General features: G+C 41.5%; 1 protein-coding gene across 3 annotated transcripts in view; it reads right to left on the bottom strand.

The window, feature by feature from the left end:
* Positions 1-24,970, bottom strand: part of BABAM2 (BRISC and BRCA1 A complex member 2) — a 427,256-nt gene that overhangs the window by 34,503 nt on the left and 367,783 nt on the right. For all 3 annotated transcript variants that reach the window (XM_063078471.1, XM_063078470.1, XM_063078472.1), the window contains one exon: positions 330-483. In XM_063078471.1, coding sequence (XP_062934541.1) covers positions 330-483 — 154 coding nt within the window. The remainder of the gene's footprint in view (positions 1-329; positions 484-24,970) is intronic.

The raw sequence follows: 24,970 nt of genomic DNA, 5'->3' as shown, positions 1-24,970 counted from the left end.
CCAATTTTAGAGACCAACAGAAACAGTAGGAAAAGGAAACATGTCGATATAGGTCAGTTTCTTCCTGATGCGGCTACACAGAGGGTTGTCAGACTTTTTCTGCAAAGGGTCAAATAGTAAATATTTTTGGCTTTGCAGGCCATACGGTCTCTGTTGTAACTACTCACTCTGCCACTGTAACATGAAAGCAGCCATAGACAATAAGAAATGGGCATTGCTGTGTTTCAATACAACTTTACAAAAATAGGCGCAGGGCAGTAGCTTGCCAACCTCTTGACCAGATAAACAAATTGTTCCTATATGTAGGAAATAACAATGGATATACTTACTTTGCTCTTTTGGCCATTTCATTTCCATCCCATCTGGGGCTGTATGGATAATTTTTTTGGGCCTGAGAGTAAAGCTGTCCACTGTTGGTAAAGTGATAGACAGACTGAAATGTGAGAGTCGGCTGGTCTCGAGGAAAAAACAAGGGCAGGTCAACTGCAAAGACAGAAGAAAGGAAAAGAAGGTTAGAGCTTAAACACATCTTAAGACACTTTTTGGCTTAATCAGAATGTTGGGTACAAGGCTATATTTGAACTATAAGTACTGGTTAAAGCTTAGATAAAAGGTGTGGGGAGAGGCACCAAGAAATACAGGGCTTCTTCCCTGCCTTCAAGGAGTTTATAATCTAGTTAGAGAGGCAAATCACATGAGTGAAAATGTAACCAATATGAGGCATGATGTGTAGATGCTGAAAAAACCCTATGTAATGGTTACAGAAGCTCAGGGTAGAAATACGAGTAAGTACCCCCCGCCATCTGAACTTCCCCAATATTTCATAGCAGAGTTAGCTGTATATCTGTTTGAAGTCTATTATACCATAAACTCTGCAAGGGTTTGGCAGTATTTTCCTCATCTATATAATTTGATGGAGGAAGTGGGATGGAGGCTATTTTTCAAGATTGGATTTAGAAAAGGGATAAAGAGGGCAGATGAGAATCTTTCTACTTTATGGGATACGGCAATTGGACCACCAGAAAAAATAGTTCTCTCTCTACTTCCAAACAAGTACTGAATTTTGATACTCAGCAGTTTCAATTTTTTCCATATGCATTACCACATATATTTATAGCTCCTAAATCAGTGGGAGCTCCTTAATGAACTGCAACAGGGACTTAGCACTAAATATGTCTGCTGTTACAGTACAGCCTGATTTTAATCCTTGCTCTTAACATGTAGTATGTGTTTTTTCTTTTCATTTTGGGGTTCTTTAACTCAATTTTAAAAAAATAAAATGACTTGCTATTTTTAGTTGGGGCAAGCTATCACTAAAAATACAGATTGTTTCAATAGCACATTCTTCAAGATCTATGATGTGTGTTTTGTGTGAATGTTATCTACTAATAGGACAATGAACAGGCACATTATCAAAAATAATAAGAAAAATGTGTATAGAATTTTCTAGTGTTATGGAGTACTTTTCTATACTTTTTCTAATTTGTTACTTATAACTCTGTGAGAGACATTATTTTTACTATCTGCATTTAAAAGATGAGCAAACTTGAGACTCCAAGATGTTTATTTCTTACTCAGGTTACAGGTGCACAAGGGCAAGACTCAAATCCAGTCCCATGATTCAAGTCCTAGGCTCCTCTAAAGGACACTGGTACAACCTACATACAGCTCACTCACTATGCCATAACTACAATTAAGTAAGATAAAGTCTCCATTGTGAAGCATAAGGTTCATCTTTTTGATTACATGAGGCAGATATATTTTTAAAATATATACTAGTTTGTTATACGATATCACCATCCCAGTCTGGGGTGACAATCAACTTGGACTAGGCCCTCTATGCACCTAATATAATTTCTTGAAGGAAAAGTTAGGTTCACAGCAAATCTTAAAAAAGAAAAACCAACCAAAAAACCCCAAGAAATAAAAAACTGTCCAGTTGGTGGGGCCTCTTAGACCTCTGAATATATTTGACTCTGATGATGTCTGACTCAGTGCTGTAGGGGGTTTCTACGGATGAATCACAATACAACCAAAGAAAAGTAGCAAGATTTTGAATGTCCACTCTTTAGTCACATTTTTCAAGTGTAACAATAAGGTAGTCTCAATAGGTATTTATTCGTGCCAAAGAAGAGATTTTGTAACATATAGAAACAATACAGAATATGAAAAAAGCTAAATCAAATTATAAATAATTCAATTCAGAAAACCCTTTTGTATCCCTTCTTGTTACAAAGCATAATTCTGTAGCATCTTCAGTTACTTTGAACAAATATTGCTTTCTAAAATTTTTATATCTTTTCTGATTACTCATTCATTTCCTGATTAATTTTATTTAAAAAAATGCCTATTTACATATAACTTTGACTTCAATTGTTGCTATATTATGTACAAGTTTCCAAATATAAAACAAAATTCAGATTACCCTCCAAAGCAATAGTAGCAGAAAAGTATTTAACATGTGAACTTCCCTACCAAAAAAGTAACGATTTTAAATAATAGAATTCAATGGCAATAATTTAAAAATTTAACTAAATACAGTCATCACTCAGTATCAAAAGAAATGCAGATAATATAACAGGCTATGTGATTCTCAAGATACTGGCTTTTCTGGGTTTTGGAATGCATTATATTTTTTGTTCTTGTTGTTTTGTTTTGTAGAAAATGAGTTGCTGATATTAATATTTTGATATGCTGAAAAATGATTTTCCCACCTATTTCTGAACTGTCTTCCTTGACCCCCTAAATACCCAATTAGCATCAGAAACAATTCATAATGCAAATGCAATTTATCTACCTACGAAAGTAAGTTGTTCTGACTGAAAAAAAAAAAAAAGCCAGAAAGCTATATGCTGATATATATACCATGGTCCCCCAAAAGCATTGATTACATGATTATTTCTCCATGGAGATCTGTCTATCAAAGTGTAGTTGAAGCCAGTATGAAAGTTTGAATACCTTCTCTCTGCACACAATAACTGGATTATTAGCGGAACAAAAATGTTCAAGAGTACTTCAGAGATAAAATTGGTAATCCATGTTTTAATTCATGTATGAGAACATTTTAAAAATACTAATATCTTGCTCAATTAAACTAAGTTGTAGCCTGTCTGTATCAGTCAATAATCAACAAAAGGACAGCTTCTTTAAAAATGTTCCATGCATAAGAATGACTTAATAACTAAAATATTTATGAGAAACACTTTGCATTTTTTTCTTACAAGAACGATTCCAATGGTACAGATTAGTCAGAATTTAAAAAAACAAAAACTTGTTTTTCTTATCTCCAAATGTTTCTGTCATTTAACTTTTGCCTATAGATTAATGTTCTGATGATGCACAGTAAAATAATTCCCTTAGGACTTCAAACAGCTAACTTGCTCTGAAGGAACCTTCCAGGTTCTAAGCAATTTGGGCTCATAGTGTTGGCTATTTCAAAATGGAACACTTTAAGCATTTGCTTTCTTAGAACCCACTGGCTCGGGTGGTTTGATTCTGGAGCAGAATCACTTGGTCTTTCCATTTGGTTCAGTTACTTCTTGTCAATATTATTTTGACAACTGCTTCCTATTTCCTTCTTCCTGTACACAGAGACTGAATTTTGATCAGCTCTGTATCTACAGAAGGGATGATCCTCACTTGTTCAGTAGAATTTCAATAACCATTTCTAAAGCATGACTTTCTTCAAGAACTTATTAAAATGAGTCACAGCAAGCACTTCTAATTCTGCACAAAGTGGGCAGTTCACAGGACTCATTCACAGGGCCCTGGGAGAAGGCAGAAATAATTCAGCTCCATGCCTGTGTGCCTCATTCTAGAGAGTCTGCAGTGATGGGTTCCACGGGTCACAGTACTGAGCTAAGTGTGCTCTCCAGGCAACAACTGTGCAGCTTGAGAGGAAGCTGATTGCACTGATAAACTGCGCTGCCTCTGTCTAATCCACGTTAGGTTCAGGTGGGCCACTGCAGTGCACCTTCCCTAGTAAACACGCTTATCTGCCCCTAAATGCCCATTCTTTCACCATAAGACTCCAGTAAAGTAGTATCATCTAAGTTCACAAGACTCTCTAGAAACTTCCCACTTTTCCAAAAACCTAAACAATGGAAAAATGACCCTGAACAGTCAAAGGAAATACCACACTATGCATCTGATCATAGAAAAGCCTGTCAGATACTCAGAACATTTCAGGCATAGTTCTAGCAAGTTTGATTAAATGCCTTTTCCAAAAAAAACCCCAAAACATATCTAACCATGGCAAGACGAGGACAAAGCACTTTAACAGCAAGTAGTGGTAACTAGCAGTGTGGCACAAAAAAAGGAGAGTGTATAACGACGAAAAAAGCAGAATTAAGAGGGTAGAAAGACTCCCAGTCTGGAGACATTCAGTGCAGGAACGTCCCCAAGCTATTACCATACAGTAAGTGATATTGACCACAATCCCATAGCTGGGGTGGACACCCTTGGTTGCCTACCTAACAGCCGTTCTCCATCCTTCTTTCTTATGGGCAGAGCCCTCCTCCAACTCCAGAGTTTGAAAGTGCTGGATATTCACTCTTTCAAACTTCCACGAAACCAAGGCATGGAAATATGACTTAATCCTGCCAGCGGGACCTCACGGGAAGTTGGCTAGGGGTCTTCTAAGAAACAGTTTCCTCTCTGATTAAAGACGTGTGTAAGGAGAAGCCCCCATTTCCCTCTTGCCTTAGGTCTTGGTATGTGAGTTTTGGAGCTCGGAGCTGTGGCACCCACCTTGCAACCATGAAGGGAAAGTCAGCCTAACTACACTGAGCTGCCAGATTCATCATCCCTGGAACTTCCCAGCTCTCTTATGTGAGATGGTTACAAGTCTTTATTGTCTAAACCTCTTTTAATCAGGTCTTCTCATACTTGCAGTCAAAGGCGTCTAAGAAAATGTTATTTCTTGCAGCTTCTGTTCAAGAAGGCAGTATGATTGTAAAGTCCATTTCAGAAATATTTCCACCAAGCATGGTTTAAAAACATTCAAGGCAAATAAACAGGAAAGTTTTAGTTGTCTGGAAAATTCAGCTTTGTGGGACAGTTCAATCACTGAAAATGCCAAACAAATGAGGGGTTAACCATAATTGCTTCTGGGAGTCACATCATCAAATATTTTCATCATTATTCACAAGATAGCCATTATTTTATTTCTTCAAACCTTCTAAACTATATATTCCTATGCTCTCTGCACCCCCCCACCCCCACCCCACCCCACCACCCCGTTGTCCTTGGGTTAGTAGGGAAGACACTCATGGATTCACGTTGTGGTGGTTATGGTTATATTCCCATTTCCAGTCCTTTCAGGCCGCTGCAGTTCCTCGAAACCTCATTACAAGACAGTTTTAACCCCTTGTTCGCTTGCTGTAAACGTGCCCTCCAGGGATGATTACATCTGAGGTTGATTCTTCCTAAGAGCAGTGTGTACACATCTCATCCTCAGGCTCCCCCCCAAGCAAAGCAGGAAGACTACCATTTCTTTACTGACCAACCTTGATCTTACTAAGTACACACTGAACCTTTGAGACACATGGATTCCAACCTCTAGAAAACCAACCACCACACACCCAAAACACTCGCCTAAAGAAATAGAAAAGTAAACTTCCAGTTCAGAAGGATCCCTGTTCAAGGCATTAAAAATCAAACGGTGTCTCCTGTTATTATCACTGCCTTTCATTTAAGTGACAGGGGAGACAAAATATTAACCAGATTTTGTTGAACTGGTTTTACTTTTCATTGGTTTAAACTTGTTTCAAATTTTTGACTGTCTTTTGTGTGATATGATCATGTAAACAGGTTACCTTTGGGGTTTTAGTTTTACCAAACTGAAGCTTGAAGTTTCTTGAATTTTGCTGTATGTGCTAAAAAATCCTATCATGGAAAGAGAAAAAATGCTATGCCCTTGGAATCAGATAAAAATGGGTTCAAACCCTGGCCCCATCATTTATTAGCGATGACATCACAGAGAAAATACTTCACCTCTTTGAATCCTGATTTTCTCATCCGCAAAATGAGGATAATAATCCCTGTCTCATAGTGTTTGTTGAAAAGAGTAAACAAACACCTAACAAGAACAAAATAAGTGTTCATTCCTTTTCCCTACTCCTCTTTCCCTTCGTTTTTTTTTTCTTTTTTCCATCTAGGTTTGTACACTCTTCCACATATGTGAAATTTCTGATAACTATAGTATAAACCTTCAGGTGCTTAAATTTTTACTATTTTGATGGAAATTTTCCTAAACTATGTATATACTTTCACATCTCAATAAAAATAATATACTGAAAATAATCTAGCCTGTCCTGGTGACAGAGAACACATTTAAACGTCATTACACATGGTGGCCTCAGTAGTAAGAAAGATTTAGTTTGCTATTTTACAAATGCGTCCTATCTAAGAGCTCACACACCCCAAACTGTCCACCATCAAGAGCTGATGTACCTTTAATGTAGCACACTGAGGTCTCTGGGGCTCCTGGGGTGTGGCATACTGTTTGTCCTTTGACTGAAAACTTTCTCTGCTTTATTTCTGTTTCCTTTTTCTAGCCTGCCCTTTTTTCCCCTGCCACTTCTCTCCAAGGCCAGCTCTATCTCAGCAGCATCTAACTTCCTTGCCTCTCCTCTTTCTTTTGTCTGCTAACGTGAAGTGGTGTAGTATGAACTCAGTTGCTTTCCTCAGGCACCATCAGAGACTGTCTCCTCCTCCTCCTCCTTTTATTGTTTGTTTCCTTCCATGTTTACAGCTATCCTGGAGAGTTGAAGTTTTAGGAGAGCTGGCCTCTCTGCTTATATTTTGCTTAGCACTTGCTTTCAAGGTACTTTATAGACACAAATTAATCATCTCAACACCCAATGACACACTCATATAAAATTGTAGGAGGAAGCTCACAGTAAAAGGGATACTATAGCGTTGGCCAGTGAAGAGCCAAGGTTCTCCCACCCTGCCCACATAAACGAATACAGAATGAATAATCAAGGCTTCTCCTGCAAGACCAGAGGTTCTCAACTGGAAGGGACCATCACCATCACCATGGAACTTAACACTGCAGGTGCTTGGCTGCACCCCAGACCTTTGATTTCTGAAAATGAACCTCAAGTGATTTTGATATGCCTCCCCAGGCAGGAATCATTGCAGAAGGCTGTGAGGGGCTGTAATTTAGTTCTTTTAGTATTCCTAGCACTTAGCACAGAGTATGACACATGAGAGACATTCAACAAGTGCCTGTTGAACTAAGGTAAAGGAACATATATAAGGGAAATGCAAATTAATTAATTTTTTTAAATTATTTTTTTAAATTTATTTTATTTATTGAATCAAAATTGATTATACATATTTTGGGGGTTGAACATTGAGATATGTTGATCAAATCAATATTACTAGCATATATATTGTTACAAATCGTAATTATTCTTTATGCCCCTTGTCCAATCTCTCCCCTTCCCCCATTTCCTCCCCCTCCCCCCTCTAATTACCCTAGTTTTCTTCTCTCCTTCTGAAAGAATAATGGTTACTCAGTTCATTTGTTGCCTAGATGATCTGTCCAATGCTGAGAGATGTGATTGGGTCCCCTAGTATTATCATAGAGCAGATGCTTCTTCTGTCACTCTGAAATAGGCTTTGTGGAAAGAGACATCCTCTTCTTTTCTTTGTCTCCGCTGGTGACCCTTGTGTGAATGTACTCCAGTGGCTGGCAGACCATCTGTGTGGTGGTTGTGGTGTCTAGTCACTTTCGTGGCAGCCATGGTTATTGTGGAGGCTGCGGTGGGCCACCCACATGGAGGTGCTATTTTTGGTATGCTCCTTGGCACTGGTGGTAGCCAGGTTGTGGGGTGTGTCTGGTCCCCTTCTCCATGCCTCGGGTCACCAGGTGAGATCCAAGGAGCTGGCTTGGTGTGCCTGGTTGGGGGAGGGGGTCCAGTCCCCTTCTCCATGCCCCAGGTCCCTGGGTGGGCCCCGAGGTGCTGGCATGGTGTGCCTGGTTGTGGGAGAGAGGTCTGGTCCCCTTCTCCATACCCCGGGTCCCTGGGAAGGCCCCGAGGTGCTGGCCTGGTGTGCCTGGTTGTGGGAGAGAGGTCCAGTCCCCTTCTCCATGCCTTGGGTCCCTGTGCAGGCTCTGAGGTGCTGGCTAGGTGTGCCTGGTTGTGGGAGAGAGGTCTGGACCTCTTCTCCATACCCTGGGTCCCCAGGCTGGCCCCGTGGCACTGGCACAGTTTGCCTGGAAGTAGGAATGGGGTCCAGTCCCTGAATCCAAGCCTCTGTTTCCCAGGCAGGCCTCAAGGTGCTGGTGGGGTGCCTGGGCCGGAACTAAGTATTTGAGTGTGTGGTTGTTTAAATTGCTGTTTTGCTGCTGTTTCCCTAGGGAAGGCTTTTTGTGCAGCTCAGGGTTTAATAGTTGACCTTTTAGGTACTTCGGGCTCTCCAGAGACCTGGTGGATCTGTGTTCTATAGAATCTCTGATCAGGGCCTGAGTTTTTTTCATTAAACTGTACCCCATGCAATTCTGCATTCCTGACCATTCTCCTCTGAGTGTTCCTGTGCTGACTGGGGGCCAGGCCGTCTGTCCTTGCTGTGTCCCAGTGTTCTCCTGGTGTTCCCATCTCACCCACCGCCCATGCTCCAAACATTTCCCATGGGCCGGTCCCTTGCAATGACTCACCGGTCTCTGAATGGCTCCCTTTTTTCAGTTGTTCTGGCTCCTTGCGCCTCCATGGGTCCGTGGGAACCCTGTTAGTGGTCTTGCTGTCCTCAGGGCTACCAAGGCCCTCTTCTCTCTTGCTGCCTCCAAGTAACTCCATCTGAAGGGCACAGCTGCAGCTTCTGCCGGCTCCTGCTCCATGCACTCAGCAGCTCCAGCCTTAAAGCAGCTGTGGCCTGAAACGCTCAGAGCAGCTTTTTCTTTCACTCATCATGGTTTCTCCCGCCTTCATGAACTCCATAGGTCTCTCCTCCTCTTCCTCTGAGCTTCAGCAGCCCCAGCTTGGCTGATGTTACATTTTTATAGTTGTAAATTGGTTGATTTGTGGGAGAGAGTGACGCTGGGAACCATCTATTCTGCCATCTTGACCGGAACTCCTGAGACCGGGTAATTTATAAAGAACAGAGGTTTATTTGGCTTACGATTCTGGGATAGCTGCATCTGGCACAGGCCTCAGGCTGCTTCTGCTCATGGCAGAAAGTGGCAGGCAGTGGACAGGTACAAACAGATCACATGGCGAGAGGAAGCAAGAGAGCACAAGCAGGGAAATGCAAATTAAAACCTCAGTGAGATTCCATTTCATACTCATTAGTTTGACCAAAATTTAAAAACCGGATAATACCCAAGTGTTGTCAAGACCATGGAACACTGGGAATTCCCATTGACTGATGATGAGAATGTAAATTGCTACAACTTCTTGTACAAAAGTGAAGATGCACATACTCCATGATTCAGTAATTCCACTCCTGAGAAACTGCCACACATGGATAAGAAGATGGTAGGAGAAGGCATGCTGTGGCATTATCTGCGATAACAAAAATTGGAAACTTCTTAAATGTCCATGAATAGGAGAATGGACAAATACACTGTGGTATATTCCTTCAATGGAATACCTTATAGCAGTTTAAATGAATGAACTAGGGCTACATGTTCAAACATAGATGAATCTCAAGGACATGATATTCAGTGAAAGCAAGTTACAGATGAACACTGTTCAATATATACTTACAAAGTCCAAAAACACATATATATAATTACACACTATTTATGAATATCTATGTTGTAAAAATATAAAAATATGTGTGGGAAACATATACACCAAATTAAGGCTAGTGGTTACTTCTGGGATTTAAAGGAAGGAGAGAGGGATGGGAATCCATCAGGCAGGGGCACTCAGGGGGCTTCACCTAAATTGATAATGTCTCTGTCATTAAAAAAAAAATCAGAAGCAATTATAACAAAATATTAAAATTTGACTAGATGGGTGCATGGGTGTTTGTTTTTGTAGTCTTTATACACTTACGTAAGATTTAAATCATTATAATTTTAAAAAGTTTTAAAAAGCGAGGACATTAATATTCATAGCAGCAGAAAATCAGTATGACTCCATTTATATAAAGTAAAAATTAGAAAAGAATAAACAATATATTGTTTATGAATATACACTAGGTGGTAAAGCTATTAAGAAAATCAAAGGAGCAGTTAACATGAAGTTCAGGGCAGTGGTTACTTCTTGGAGAGACACACACAGGGCTTCTAAGATCCTGGCACTATTTCTTAAGTTGGGTGGCATTTCATGCATCTTTAAAGTGTGTGGGTATGTTTTATGTGATCTTTGCATACATGTACAAGTTCATGTGTAAATATATATATGAGGGTACTTTAAAAATTTGTGAAAAAATAGAACTGAAAGATAATATGAATCTTTCCATGAACTTTTTGAAGACTACCTTATATATTCAAGTAAATATTAGTTTTTTAAATGGGAGCATTTATAAAACTAAGAGGGTCAGGAAAAGTGAATGGGGAAAAAAACTAAGTTGGCAGAGTGGCAGAAGAGTGAGGGTGTCCATGCCCTGCAGCTCACAGTCTGGAAAAGGAGACCTGGATAAGGTAAAGAAGCAGATCAGCATGTTAAGGTGATGGCATGGGGTGTATGTGCAAAGGAAAGGGGAACCCCGTCTTGAGGTGAAAGCTCTGCAGAGGAGATGGACTTTGAAATGGTTCTAGAAGGTTAAAAGTTGAATCAGAATTGGTGACTTTTGTATATGTGGAGAGAAATGGGTGGCGCAAAGATAGAGGATGCAGATGCTGGCCTTGGGAAGCTCACAGGCCAAGTTGCTCTTCCTACCCGGAGGGCCCTCCTTGCTTTTCTGGGTTTCTCTGGGTTCACTTTCATCCAGGCTCAGTTTGTCAGGAAATACCTCTGTCCTAGAACTCTGCATGCTTCCAACTTGTGCTCCCAAGCACAGCTCAGTCAGGGCTGGCCCTCACAAGGATGAAAGGAGAATACCGGTGGCTGAGACCAAGGCCAAGGGTCCCCAGCATGGGAGCCCCTCCTTGCCCCAAGTACTTCTCTGTCTCCTTGCTTCAGCCATTTCTTCACTCAGTACACATGCAGTGAGCACATGCCCTGTTCTAGGCCCTGTGCTACAACTGAGGGTCTACACTTCCTGGAGATGGCCCGTGCACTGAACTCTGTACCTCCTGCCTGCTATGCCATCAGGGTTCTGTCCTCTGGATATGTCTTCCACTTGGATCCTGACCCCTTTGCTGCTCTGACACTCTCATTGTTCAGTCCCTTCAACCTGTTATTCCTTCCAAATAAATCTGTGATGCAGCTCAATTCCTGCCATCTTCCAAGAAGCCTCCCTGGCTTGCTCTGCCTCTCAGTGATTTTTCTCCATCCTCCATGTTCACAGAATCCACTTCTCAGCTGGACGGCTAACAATTTCAATGCGCTTATCTCCACACATGTACCTCTGTGCCAGACACATAGTAGGCAGTCAATACAAATTTAATGATTGACTGGAATAGATCATAAAAGTGAGGAAATGTTGACTGTACTAGACATGTAAAAAAGAAACACACTTTTAGGAGATACAGGAAGAAATCTAGCAAGAGAGAATACCATAAATCGAATTTAGTACTGTTTTAACTTCTATTTTTAAGAGAATTAATCATAATAAATAAATTCCTGGCCTAGGAGGATTAAAAAAGAAACCCGGTTAAATTAGGGGAAAATTTGATTAAAAGAATCCTTAAATAAATTAAAATATATTCTAATGCAAAATCCTTGGCACTTTAAAACTCGGCAAAGTCTCAAAAAAGTCATGAGCTTTTAATTCCAAAATACTCATGGACAATTTACCACATGTAGATGATTAGAAGAAAAAAGACCAATGCAGTGTTTTGGTTAAAGTAGGGGGACTGACATTGGTTAGTTTAAATTCCAGTCTTGAAAAATTAGAACAAACCAGCTAGATATAAATTTGTAAATATTGTGACTACTCTAATGTGAAGGATGACTAATGTGGCTTTATGAAGAAAAAAAAAATTCCTCAAACTAATTTGGTTTTTTAAAACAGAATCTAGCTATGACCTTTATACTCTAGAGAAAACAACACGTATCCAATTTCACAAACCTTCCCTGAGCTTCTACCACGTGACAGCCCTAGGGAAGCCAAGCTAAGGCCGGTCCCCATCCCTACCGTGCTAGTGTGTGCTTGCCTTCACTGTTCTGGGGACGCAGAGATGGGGAGGCTTAAACTAGAGGTGTTCACCACCACGGGGCTAGTGGAAAGATGGTTCATCAAATGTCTGGCCTGCTGTAATGGCTTGGTGTGGGATCTTTTCCCTAGAAATATTCAAAGATAAGCTGCTCCATTCTTAGGTAGGTTTAGGTTCAGTTCAGTCTGCGAGGTGGACAGGAAATAGCTTATCTGGGTGAAGCTGAATGCTCAAGTGGGAAGGCATGTGCTCTGCAGGTGGGTGACCTAGGCTGCAATTAGTAGTTGTACAGCTTTGGCAGATTAACTCACCTCTCTGAGCCTCTTTTCCCATCCATAAAACTGGAAAAACTCTAACCTCGGGGTTAACAACAAAGCATGTAAAGCATGCCATCCAGTGTCAGGCACATGGGAAGTGCTTGATAAATAAAGGTTGGAACCTAAAGGAATGTAAGAACAGGATAGTATACTGTAAAGAATATGGTCTTTGGAATTTGACAGATCTGGGCTTGAGTCCTACCCTGCCAGTTGCTACCTGGGTGACCTCAGGCGATTTACTAAATTCTCTGAGCCTAGGTTTTCACATCTTTAAAATGGGATAATACCTACCTTGCAAGGCTGTTAGGTGGTTTACATGATATAATAAATATATGTGTAGAATACCTGGCATATAGCAGGTACCATAAATGATACCTATTATTACCACTTTCTCTTAGAAGCAATTAAAACAAACAAACCCGAGTCTCTATAACTTCTTTTTCCAACCTCACTTCAAGCTGAGAAAATACAGCCCATAGGACTAAAAGTAGCCATGTTCTTTCAGTTAAGCTTTCAACTTAGTTTGTCCACCTTTTTATTTGAGGCAAATTCAGGAGTCCTTAGGAGCTCCTCATTTTTAATTCTACAATCATCTTCCTTCAAATAAAAAAAACATAGCTCTAGAGAATCTAAGGTGAAATGGGGTCCTGTAGCAAAAGCTGACCACAGACCAGAAAGCATGTGAATAGAGAGGAAGCCTGATGAGAATGTGGTCAGTTTTCTTTTGAGCTTTCATAATGCAATATTCACCCCATTGTCATATCTATTTCCTTTAAGGTAAAGGCTTTTTCTTTTCTTTCTTTTTTTTTTTGCTAAACTACTCATTTATGAGCAGTTTTGTTCTTTAAAAAAAGATGACCAGAAATATAATCGATCTTTGTATACTTAAGAACTATCCATTTGGCCTGTGAATTACCTGGGTTTTTGTTTTGTTTTGTTGTTGCTATTTTCTGGCCAGCTCCTTGGTCATTATTTCTTCTGAGAAGGGGAGTCAGTGGAGAATGGAAATTAATTAACGTTTTTCTTTAATAACAATTTCAATGAACTTCATTTTAGATAAATGTATGATTTCTGCCTGAAATGACGTCTTTAAACTGTCATATTACTCTCATGTTCTCCTGTCTAACTCAAAGAGAATAAGCTGTGTAAACACAAAGAGACCATGCGCTGAGGTGAGCCCTTGACCTAAGTGAGTTGTTTGACTTTACATCCAAATGTAAAGCGATACTATGATTTTCAGTCGAAGGTATTGGATCAGTATTATCCTAAGAAAAGCATATTCACACTCAGTAAACCATTCCTGATGATTGTGCTTTCCAGGTAAGTGAGGGGTTATTCTTGATAGCTCCAAAACTTTTTTCTTTTTTTACAGTTCTTGATAGAAATATTTCTAAAATAGACTTCACATGTACTTCTTTCTCCTTTATCCCTGTCTAAATGACTCAGAGTCAAAATTAATATCAGTCCTTATAGTGGCCATACAGTCATGACATCAAGGCCTACTGAGGCACACCAGCGCCTAAGCTAAGTGTCCAGCGTAGCTTCTTGGTCCCTCTGCCCCACCCTCCCAGCCCCAGGCCATTAGGTTATCCTCCTTGAATTCTTACAATGGTTAGTATATCTGTGTACCGCAGACATTCTCTGGGGGGATAAACTGCTAGGGACTTGAAACAAACTAAGGAACAAACAAACAAACACACAAAAACTGCTAGGCCTGGAGGGCTCCCTGTGAGTAAAGCACACAGACTTTGTGACACCTCCATCCCACTTCCTCTTGGCTGCCTTTTTGACAGGTGTGCTTACAGGGCCAAGGTGAGCTGTAGATAGGTGAGATAATTACTTTAAAATCTCCATGTCTTGTCACAACAGAGGATACACTCATGAAACCACAGTTCAGCAAGGGGCCTTGGAAACCATCTATTCATTTTACCCATGAGGAGATGGGGGTACAGAGTGGTGCACTGCCTCAACTGCTTCAGCAGCCACGGAGACAAAGAACCCCAGGGTCCTGACCCGAGGTCCAGTGAGCGACATTGTACCATGTCACTTATAACAGGAAATCTCCCTGCAGGAACAAAATAACTGCCACTATAATAGCTGCTTTTGTGTATGACTTTGGGTTCTTCATTAACTCAAATCTGAAAAATCTCTAGTACAGACAATAGTTACGATGGTGGTTTTTTGTTTTGTTTTTCATTCTAATAAATAATTTTTTTAATGCTAAGAGAAAGGAAGGCAATCAGTTTTGTTTTCTTTTTTCTTTTTTTTTTTTTTTTTTGGTCTTTTTCGTGACCGGCACTCAGCCAGTGAGTGCACCGGCCAGTCCTACATAGGATCCGAACCTGCGGCGGGAGCGTCACCGCGCTCCCAGCGCCGCCCAGCGCCGTACTCTCCTGAGTGCGCCACGGGCTCGGCCCAATCAGTTTTTATGGAATACCTATAATGTGCTGGGTGCTTTCTGCCAGATGACACCCCCTTGCCCCTTTCTACTGGGGAGCAAGCCTGTCCCAGGGGCAAGCCAGGGAACTTACTTTAGTAGGGAAGAGACAGAGCCAGGATTAATCCTGGTCCACTGGGTGTGGAGCCTACTCTCTTTCTACCACAAGTGCTACAGATTTGATTTACTGCTTGCTTCTGACATTCTGGACAAAGCTTCTACTTGGGCATTTTGGCTCATCTATCATCTCAGCCAGGGGTTGCTACAGGCAAGCAAAGTCTCTGGCTGTTGATCAAGAAAGCACAGAAGTCTGAGAGACTGACATACACAGTCCTAATGGACAGGGAGGAGGAATATGATGTGTTTGTCTTTCAGACCCAGTTAAGCTCAAGGGCACAATGATCTCAGACTTTTAAGAATTTTTATTTTTGCTGTTTCAATTTCCTTGTTTTCTTCCTTTTGACTGGGAAAACATTTCATGGTCATATCCATGGGGCTTTAACGGCATTTGACACCACTGCTCACATCTCCTCTTCTCCCATGGTTTCCATAACACTCTATTGATCTGCTACTTCCCTTCCTTTTAAAATTTTTACTGCCTCCTTTTCTTCATCTGCTTAACACCCACTCACTCCCAAAGCTCATCTGAGAGACTTGTTGACCCTGAAGGCTTGGCCCTTCAGTCTTCCTCCTTCAGAAAGTCCCATCTACCCAGAATCTCCTGTCTGCTCACTTACACTCCAGTCAGATAATTCCAGAGGCCTGGTGAATGTCATAATATAAGCTTTATGGCTTAAATATGTTTTCACATATACTGTCTCATTTGTAACTCTCAATGTGGGCACACTGACCCATTTGCAGACAAGAACACTGAAACTCAGGAACAGAAAGTAGCTGGCGTAGAATTAGTATGTGACAGAGCTGGCCATGAATTCAGGTGTTCAGATTTTAAACCCAATGGTTCTAATGCCACCAGAATGCTCTGTTATCAACTAGGGAAAAGCATACCACATGTCTGAAATAAAGCTATAGTCTGCTCTCTATTTCCACACACCTAATTGGGTCTAATATTCTGCAAATGCAAGACCTTTGAGTCACCTGTGACTCTCTTCCTTCTGCTGTTTCTGTCTCTGGAAAGGCTCACACCTGGAGAAACTGCCCAAAGGGCAATGTCCTGCTGGGAGGCGACTGGAGGTGGCGGGGGTGGGGCGGTCGGGTCATCACACACATTTACTTCCACCACGGATAAACAGAAGTATGTATTTTAAAAAATATCAGCCTACTTTATACTTTTGGTTAAACCTAAGAACAACTTGTAAGGCTTCCTACACCCACCATTTTAGGTCAGCTCCAAAAACTAATGAATTCATACCCGAAGTAATTCAATGAGCTTTTTCTGCCACCAGAAATTGCCTTCTATCTGTCCTACACATTGACGCCAGCTTAATTATCTTAATTCTACCCCTTGTTCTAGCACATTGAAACTAGCCAAGGTGTCAAGGATAAAAGTATAATTCTTGAATGCTGATGGGGACAGCTCAGGGGAGGCCTGTCTAGCCTTTCCTTCTAAAGAAGGTGTGGTATGGCTCATCGAGCTCAGGTTAAAAGTCTAAGGTCTGAATACAGCAGCCGATGTTCACGTACACATGCATTTAAGGATAGATGAAAAGAATCAGATTAGGAATAAAAAAGAAAGGCAAGTTCCAAAGGGCTTTAAAATAAAGTACCTTAAACCTGGCCACACCTCCTCAGCAGAGCCTGATGTGGACTCAACAGTTAACCCCTTTTGTTCAGCCTGCCTGCTGCTGCTCTTCCAAGAAAACTGCTATTCTCACCTGTCCCACCTTACTCACACCCCCTTACCAATACTCTCTGTGATGAAAATCTCATTGTTTCTAGAGGCCAAATGGTTCATTTTAGATATATTATTAATTGGTTCCATGGAAAAACAGGTTTGGTTCTTTAAATGTTCAACTTGCTAAGTCATCACTCGACCTTAGCTCATAGAAAAATTAAACTGAAATCTGCAAAGTAGTGCCTGAGCAGGCACCAGTGCAGATGAGGAAGAGAGGTGTGTGAACCCAGGTCTAGAGGAATGCTTTACAAGGGATGTCATATTTTTACACGCACGCACACGTGCACACGCGCGCACACACACCTGCATCTAAATATATGTATGTGCATGTGTGTGTATGTATTTGGTTTAAGGAGCAGTGCAGTTTAAGACTTGTGCAAAAGACAGAGTTGCTTGTGTGAAGCTCCAAGAAGGTGGCCATGAGCATTCTTGACCATGAGTCTCTTGGTCACTGGTCACTCTCTTGACCAGTGAGAGAGGAAGCAACTTCTGACACAGCACAGAACTTCTAGCATAGCACAGAATGAGCTACGGGATTTTAACTGTTTAAAAATCAGTTACGACTTGGTATGAGAGTAGGAGCAAATGCATTATTACAGATCAAGTAAGAAAAGAGTATGTGAGTTTGTATTTTTATTTAAAAAGCCTTTGAATTGCCATGTCTGCACTAACCCATGTACTAAGGGTAGGGGATTCTGAGATGAAGCAAAAATGAACTCTGCCTTGAGGGCTTATTACTGGGGAAAGTCAGTAAACAAAATAACCACAATGTAGTGTGAGAAGGACAAAATAGAAGGATGCATTAAATGCTACTGAGGTTCAGAGGAAGAGAGACTGACAAGCTACTATTCAAGCCTTGTTTTTTTTTCATTTGCTTCGTACTGTGTGCCATTTTTATCTAGTAATAATAAAAGTGGAGATGGCGGATAGAAAGACGGATGGCCTTGCTTTGTTGATGTGCACCACGCTGAACTGCCTTGAGGTTTCTGGCTGACTAAGCCTCAGGTCCAAGGACAACTCTGCTCTTCACCTCCCAAGCTGCCAGTTCACCTGGTGCTGGCAGAGAAAGAACAAATGCAGACCCACCGGCCCTGCAGGGCCCTCAGGCAGGCCAGCTAGCAGCGCCAGTGGCATGTCCCCCTCTCTTCCGTGTTTTGCTCAGGAGAGGATGAACCATATGCCGGGAAATTTCAAGCTCTCCTCCACTGGTTCCTTCCCATCATGCTGAGAATTCTCTCACCCCAAAAAGTACTCCTCTGGACCATCACCCCTACTAGCGACCACCCATTCGCTCTTGCTTTAATTCCTCAAACTCTTGAAAGAGGACTGGCTCAACTTCTTCACCGTCACTTAATTTTGCAAACAGGCACCCTTGGCTTCCACCTACTCTACTGCATGATGTTTCTTGTGCCACTCCATCAATGACCATGACCATGACCCAAGCAAATGCTCTTCACTCTCATCATTCCTGCCTTCTCAAATCCTGTCTCCTCCTGCCCTCCTGGTGCGCCTCTTTCCTGGTTCTCATCTTACCCCTCTGCTGCTCATTCGTCTCCATCAGGAATCTTCTCTTGCCCGCCACCAGCAATTGGCCTTCCCCAGAGTTGTTTTCAGTGCCCTCATATCACAGATTAGTCCTGTGGGAATTCCACCAGCCCTGTGGCTTCAACTGCCACGACTGTGTGAGTCACAAAGCTTTAGTCACATATTTTTGGCTACTCACTGAATATCTCCACCTGCTTATCACTTGAACACCTCAAACTCCATGTATTCATATTCATTCTCTTTCCTCCCCATTCTGGCCCTCTTCTTAAATTTCTACTCTCTCCTCAGCTCCCCAGCTGGGAATTACATGGTAATCCGCACTTCCTCCCTCTCCGTCACAAAATCTGAGTATTCACTAAGTCCTTCTGATTCCATGTGGAAGTATTTCCAGAATCTGTCCTTTCCTCTCCTTCTATACTCCCACGTTTTTGTTTTTGTTTTTTCCTTGCCTGAACTAGTTTCCCCCAAGTAGTTTTTCTACCCCTGGCTTCTTCCCATTTGAATTCACCCTCCCCTCTGCCATGAGCCTTATACTGTAAGTAAGGCAATGCCACGTCCCTCTTTAAAGTCCTTCCAAGGTTCTCCATCACTAATAGGATATATTTTGAACACCTTATATACAAGGCTCTTCATAACCAGGCACATTTCTTTTCCGTCTCATCTCCCCATTACTCCCTTAATTCATGTATCCTAAAAGCTCAATTTTGTGAGTTATTCCCAGTCTTCAGAATGCACTACATCAATCCATGAGTAGTACACTGTTCTCTCTGTCAGGGACATCCTTTCCTCTTTACCTAGCAAATTTCTATTTGCACCTAAAGACCGAGCTCTACCACCCCTCAGAAGGGGTTTTCACACCTGTATTATAGCCTGTTTTATAGCATTTTCCACACAGATTTGTATTTATATGTTTGCATGTGTGTCTCCCCCCCTGAGTGCAAACTCCTTAGTGCACCTACCCATTTCTGTGACTGCAACGAGGTCCATAGTAGATATTCAAATGTTTGCTGAGTTGACTTGAATGTACACAAGGCTTTTCTCCTTGACAATGGGACCAAGCTTTAACCTCTGCACACCCTGATGTTCTTTGTAAGAGTGCTATAGACATAACAGGTGAGGAATGAAACAGTCAGTTGGTTATAGAGGAAACTGCCAAACGACAGAAGTGGTTAAAAGGGCTGTCAATGGGCAGGCATGGGGCAGGGTACTCTCGCTTTTCATTTTATGTCTTTCTGGAATACTTGCTTTTGTAACCATGTCCATGTTTCTTTGATAAATATAATAAACAAAATTCTTTGTTGGCTAAGAGTAATCTATTGATATGTCAGTAAACTGCAAAGGATCACTTCTGAATATCTGAAAGACCAGCTTATGTTCTGAGGGCTTAATTCCACACAGGCTGTATAATCAGTGTGCACCAGTGACAAGGGGAGATCCCAGTGGGAGGCTGCACCTCAAGGGTCACTTGGCCAGCAAAGCCCAGCTCCTGAGAACAAAGCAACAGCCCTGCAGAGAGAACATGCATTTGCTCAGACAAGTCTGGTTACATATAAAGAATTCTTATCATGTGTTTGTGTGTGTGGTTTTTTAAAAAACGTAAGATAATACTGTCAGAAAACATGACTTTACTCCTTCAAACTCTTGACATAGGTAAAGTGTGAAGGGAGGAAGTATTTGAAAGCTATTCCTGCCAGCTTATGAAAACTAGAATTTTGCTATTTTAGGGTGAAGATTTTCATACATACAAGCACATATATGCACACATATTTGGGTAAAGGAAGTAGGCCTTTTGCTGGACATGTTAGTGTAGAAAAGGTGAGGCTGAGATTTCTACTGAGGACAATCAAGCAAGTGGGTCAGTGAAGCACAGTTGAAGAAGGTGGCATGGCAGTGGTTGGCAGCAAATTGAATGGGCATGCTACCCAGCGTGGGTCACAGATAGATTCTTCCAAAGGCCAGAAATGAAGATAAATCAACCCTTGCTAAAAAATATCCTACGGCTGTGTGGTACAAAGGCATATTTTGCTTTGGTGTGTAATTTCCTCACGACTTAACTACAAAAATATATCAGAATTGAATTCTGGTGCTCTTTGTAAATGAGAGCTGAGTCACAGGTACCTCAATGCTGTGTCTGCAGATTAAAGTGGATGACTCACATCTGTAAAATTCTGAGAGAAAGTACCAGCCGACCCCTTGCTTAGTCATCTTTTGCATGGATGCTGGGTTCATGAGCTCTGTAAACTATAATGAGTGATCTAGCCTTTTACCATCTCTTTATTCTTTTCTAAACAGTACAAATTACATCTCTAAAAATAACTTCATCTACGCAAGTGAGTCACGTCGACCTAACAAGCTTCCACAAGTTACCCAGTAAATTGTAATTTTTACTTGTGAAGGTACAAATCTTGTCATATTAGCCCCCCCCCTTTTTTCCTATCAAAATTTGATAGACTTGGGGAAGGGAGGAGGTTCCATCAAGTGTTTTAAAGAAAATATGGCTACTTCTAACCTTTGACATGGGCAGGGGTTGGGATGGGAGTAGAGGAAGGAATTCTTTGAAAGCTATTTCTACCAGCTTATGAAAAGTAGAATTTTAATATTTCAGGCTAAAGATTAATGAAAGACCCTGCACTTTTCTTTCAGTGAGGGGTGCGTATTGGCTACTAAAAGAGAAATATCAGTAATTTTATTTACTTGAAAATCCCAAGCTATGACATTTTTGACCAAAGATCCAGCCACGCTAATAAATGCATATGTATTAAATATTAATCTTTGCTTTCCCAGGAGCTGATCACTCACCAGGCCCTGAATTCGCTAGACACACAGCTAAGCTTCGGTACTCCACCCATTTACTGCGTAGCTTTCCAGCCCTCAGGCCTGCCCACTGGTCTTTTGCCAGCTCTCATGGGCCTCACCCCAGGCCTGTCCCAGTTAGGCAATAGTATAGTTGACCCTTGAACAATGTGGGTTTGAACTGCACGGGTCCACTCATGTGAATTTTTTCAATAAATACTGTAAATGTGTTTTATGATTTTCTTAATATTTTCTTTTCTCTAGCTCACTTTATTGTAAGAATACACTACATAATACATATACAAAACATGTGTTAGTTGACTGTCTATGTTATGGGTAAGGCTTCTGGCCAACAGGAGGTTATTAGCAGTTAAACTTTTGAAAGTCAAGAGTTATACGCAGATTTTTGACTGCACGGGGGTCAGCGCCCCTAACCCTTGTGCTGTTCAAGGGTTAACTGTACAATGAATTCAACTGGAGGCAGGAGCAGTTTACTGCATAGAGCTTATACCTTTATAAAGTAGGCAGCAATACTGAAATATTAAAACACTGTTACTCTACACTCTGGCTTCAGTCACAGCAGACTGTAAAGGTTTCCCATTTGCGTTTGGCCAGAAATGGAATTACCAATACCCCTAGGCCTAGAAAGCTTCCACTGCTGTTTTAGCTCCTCCTTTAAAAGATTAGACCCCTCAGCCTTATCCAGATGGCCATGTGAACCATCTCTTTCAGTGCACGGGGCTGCAATAGAACAGAGAGATGATCTTTGACAAAGTAACCAAGAACATATATTGGGGAAAAGACGGACCCTTCAATAAATGGTGTTGGGAAAACTGGATATCCATTTGTAGAAGAATGGAACTTGATCTATACCTTTCACCATATACCAAAATCATTTCAAAATGGATTAGAGACCTGAATATAAGGCCCAAAACTTTAAAACTCCTAGAAGAAAATGCAGGGGAAATGCTCCAGGATTTAGGGCTGGGCAATGACTTTATGAATAACACCCCAAAAGCACAGGCAACAAAAGAAAAAATAAACAAATGGAATTATATCAAACTAAAAAGCTTCTGCACAGCAAAGGAAACAATCAATAGAGTGAAAAGACATCTTACAGAATGGGAGAAAATATTGCAAAAAATGTACCTGACCAGGGATTAATATCCAGAATATACAAAGAGCTCAGACAACTTTACAGCAAAAAAACAAATAATCCAATTAAAAAATGGGCAAAGGAGCTGAATAGACGTTTCTCAAAGGAAGACATACAAATGGCCGACAGGTATATGAAAAAATGCTCAACATCACTAATCATCAGGGAAATGCAAATCAAAATCACCCTGAGATATCACCTCCCCCAAACAGACTGGCTATTATAAAAAAGACTGAGAATAACAAATGCTGGTGAGGATGTGGAGAGAGAGGAACCCTCTCGCACTGTTGGTGGGACTGTAAATTAGTACAGCCATTATGGAGAACAGTATGAAGGTTCCTTAAACAACTACAGATCGAACTTCCATATGATCCAGCAATCCCACTCCTGGGGATAGTCCAGAGGATCAGAAAACATCAGGTCAAAGGTATACCTGCACTCCCATGTTTATTGCAGCTCTATTTACAATAGCTAGGTGATGGAACCAACCTAAATGTTCATCAATGGATGACTGCATAAGGAAATTGTGATATATACACACAATGGAATACTACTCAGCCATAAAAAAGAATGAAATGCTACCATTTGCAACAACATGAATAAGCATGGAGAAAATTATCTTAAGTGAAACAACCCAGGTACAGAAAGAGAAATACTGCACGATCTCACTCATAACTGGGAACTGAATCCATAAATAAACAAATGAACAATAGAAACAGAGAGAAAGAAAGAAAGGGGGGGCTAATGAGGAATTGGTCAACAGACACAAAGAATGACTGCATATTGTAATGATGAATAAGCCAACTATACTGATTTAACCACCACATAGTGTACAAAATTATTGAAAATCACCATTGTACCCCACATGTATGTATAATAATAAATAAATAAATAAATAAATAAAATAAAGTAACACACTTTCAAAAAAATAAATAAATAAAAGATCAGACCCTTTGGTCTTATCCAGATGGCCATGTGAACAATCTCTTCCAGTGTGTGAAGCTGCATTAGAATGGAAAGATGAGGGCCGACCCCGTGGCGCACTTGGGAGAGTGCGGCGCTGGGAGCACAGCAGCGCTCCCACTGCGGGTTCAGATCCTATATAGGGATGGCTGCTGCACTCACTGGCTAAGCGCGGTGCGGCCGGTCACAAGAAAGACAAAAAAAAAAAAAAAAAAGAAGACGAAAAAAGAATGGAAAGATGAAATCATTGGTCCATCTGAAAATTCCCCAGGAAATGGGCTGCATAGCCCACTGCCTGGCTTCATGCAGGGCAGAGGCTGAGTCACCTAAATCCCTTCTGACTCCTATTCACTTGACTTGTACCAAGTAAGTCAGCTGGAGTCACATGAATTCTGTTCTTTATCCTCGTTAGCAGCCACCCCCCGCAGTGGCGCCTACTGCAACATCCTGGGTCTGGTCACTTCTGCAAGATCTTCGCTAATTCAGCCTCAGCCCAGGCCCCCACCATGGCCTGTGTACTACATGCAGGAGCTCTCCTTCACATTTACACTCCACCGTGGGCTCTGCCACACTCTGGCTCCCCTCTGGGACACAGAGCCCTCTTGTCACCCTTTCATTCCCCCAAGTTTAACATTATGTAACCCCTCTAAGCTTCTCTTTTCTTATTTGCAAAATGCAGGAAATACCACCATATACCTCTTGGGCTGAGAAAGGGAAAAGAGACACTGTAAAAGCAAGTACTTTATAGACTGCTCTGTAACGGTGCTCTCCCATTTCAGCAAGTGTTGGCTGAGCCTCCGCTGAGTGCCTAACACTGTTGGAGGTCCTCTGCACTGTGCATAAGAATAATTTAAAATATGGTTTAGTCTCAGTCCTGGACGTCAGTGAGCAAATTAACCAGAATAATAAAGCAAAGACATAACAATTAAAGACCCATTCAAGATAATATATGCTCAAGTCTCATAATTACATTATTCAGATCAAGAGTTGTAGGGGTGGAAGGTGCTCAGGATAGAGAGCTAATCTGGAGACAGGTTTTAAGAAATGGTGCAAGAAAGATGAGGCGGTCGAGGAAGGTCAACAAAGAAGCTAAGGCCGGGTGGGAAAGACAGTCTGAAAGGCAAGGTGAGACTGTCTGCTGAGAAGCCACCGGATACACGTGGTATCTCGAGACGATCAATGTGGTGGTAGGGCACGAGAGCGCGAGACCGACCAGCTGGTGAGGCGACTGATTACCAGCTAGGGTAGAGGTATGGGAGTGCAAACACCTTATGTTTCCATAGCACAGCAAGGTTTCCAATTTGCTTTCATGTGATTTAATCCTCACAAAAACCCTGAGAGGTAGGCAGAATAAGTATCAATCCCATTTCACAGATGTGGAAACAGAGTCTCACAGCCAGTATGTGGTGGAGCTGAGAACTGAACCTAGCTTTTCTGACTGTGAGATGAGTGCTGACCTACTATCTGTGTAATTCTCAAGATTCGCAGTACATCAGACTTACTTATGAAGCTGTTTCAAAAACCTACAAGTTCAGCACCCCCCCTCCCTCCGCCAGCCACTTTTGATTCAATGATGGAGGGGGGTGGGGAGAGGAGAAAGATGGGAGGTGCTGGGCCATCAGAACTGTTCCAGGCTCCGAGTTCTGACGTACAGTCAGGGCAGGAACCCTGCACTGCACTGCACAAT

Source organism: Cynocephalus volans, chromosome 14, assembly GCF_027409185.1.
Source record: "Cynocephalus volans isolate mCynVol1 chromosome 14, mCynVol1.pri, whole genome shotgun sequence".
Lineage (NCBI taxonomy): Eukaryota > Metazoa > Chordata > Mammalia > Dermoptera > Cynocephalidae > Cynocephalus > Cynocephalus volans.
The sequence above is the reverse complement of the archived record's forward strand: the minus strand, read 5'-3'. Positions and strand labels throughout refer to the sequence as shown.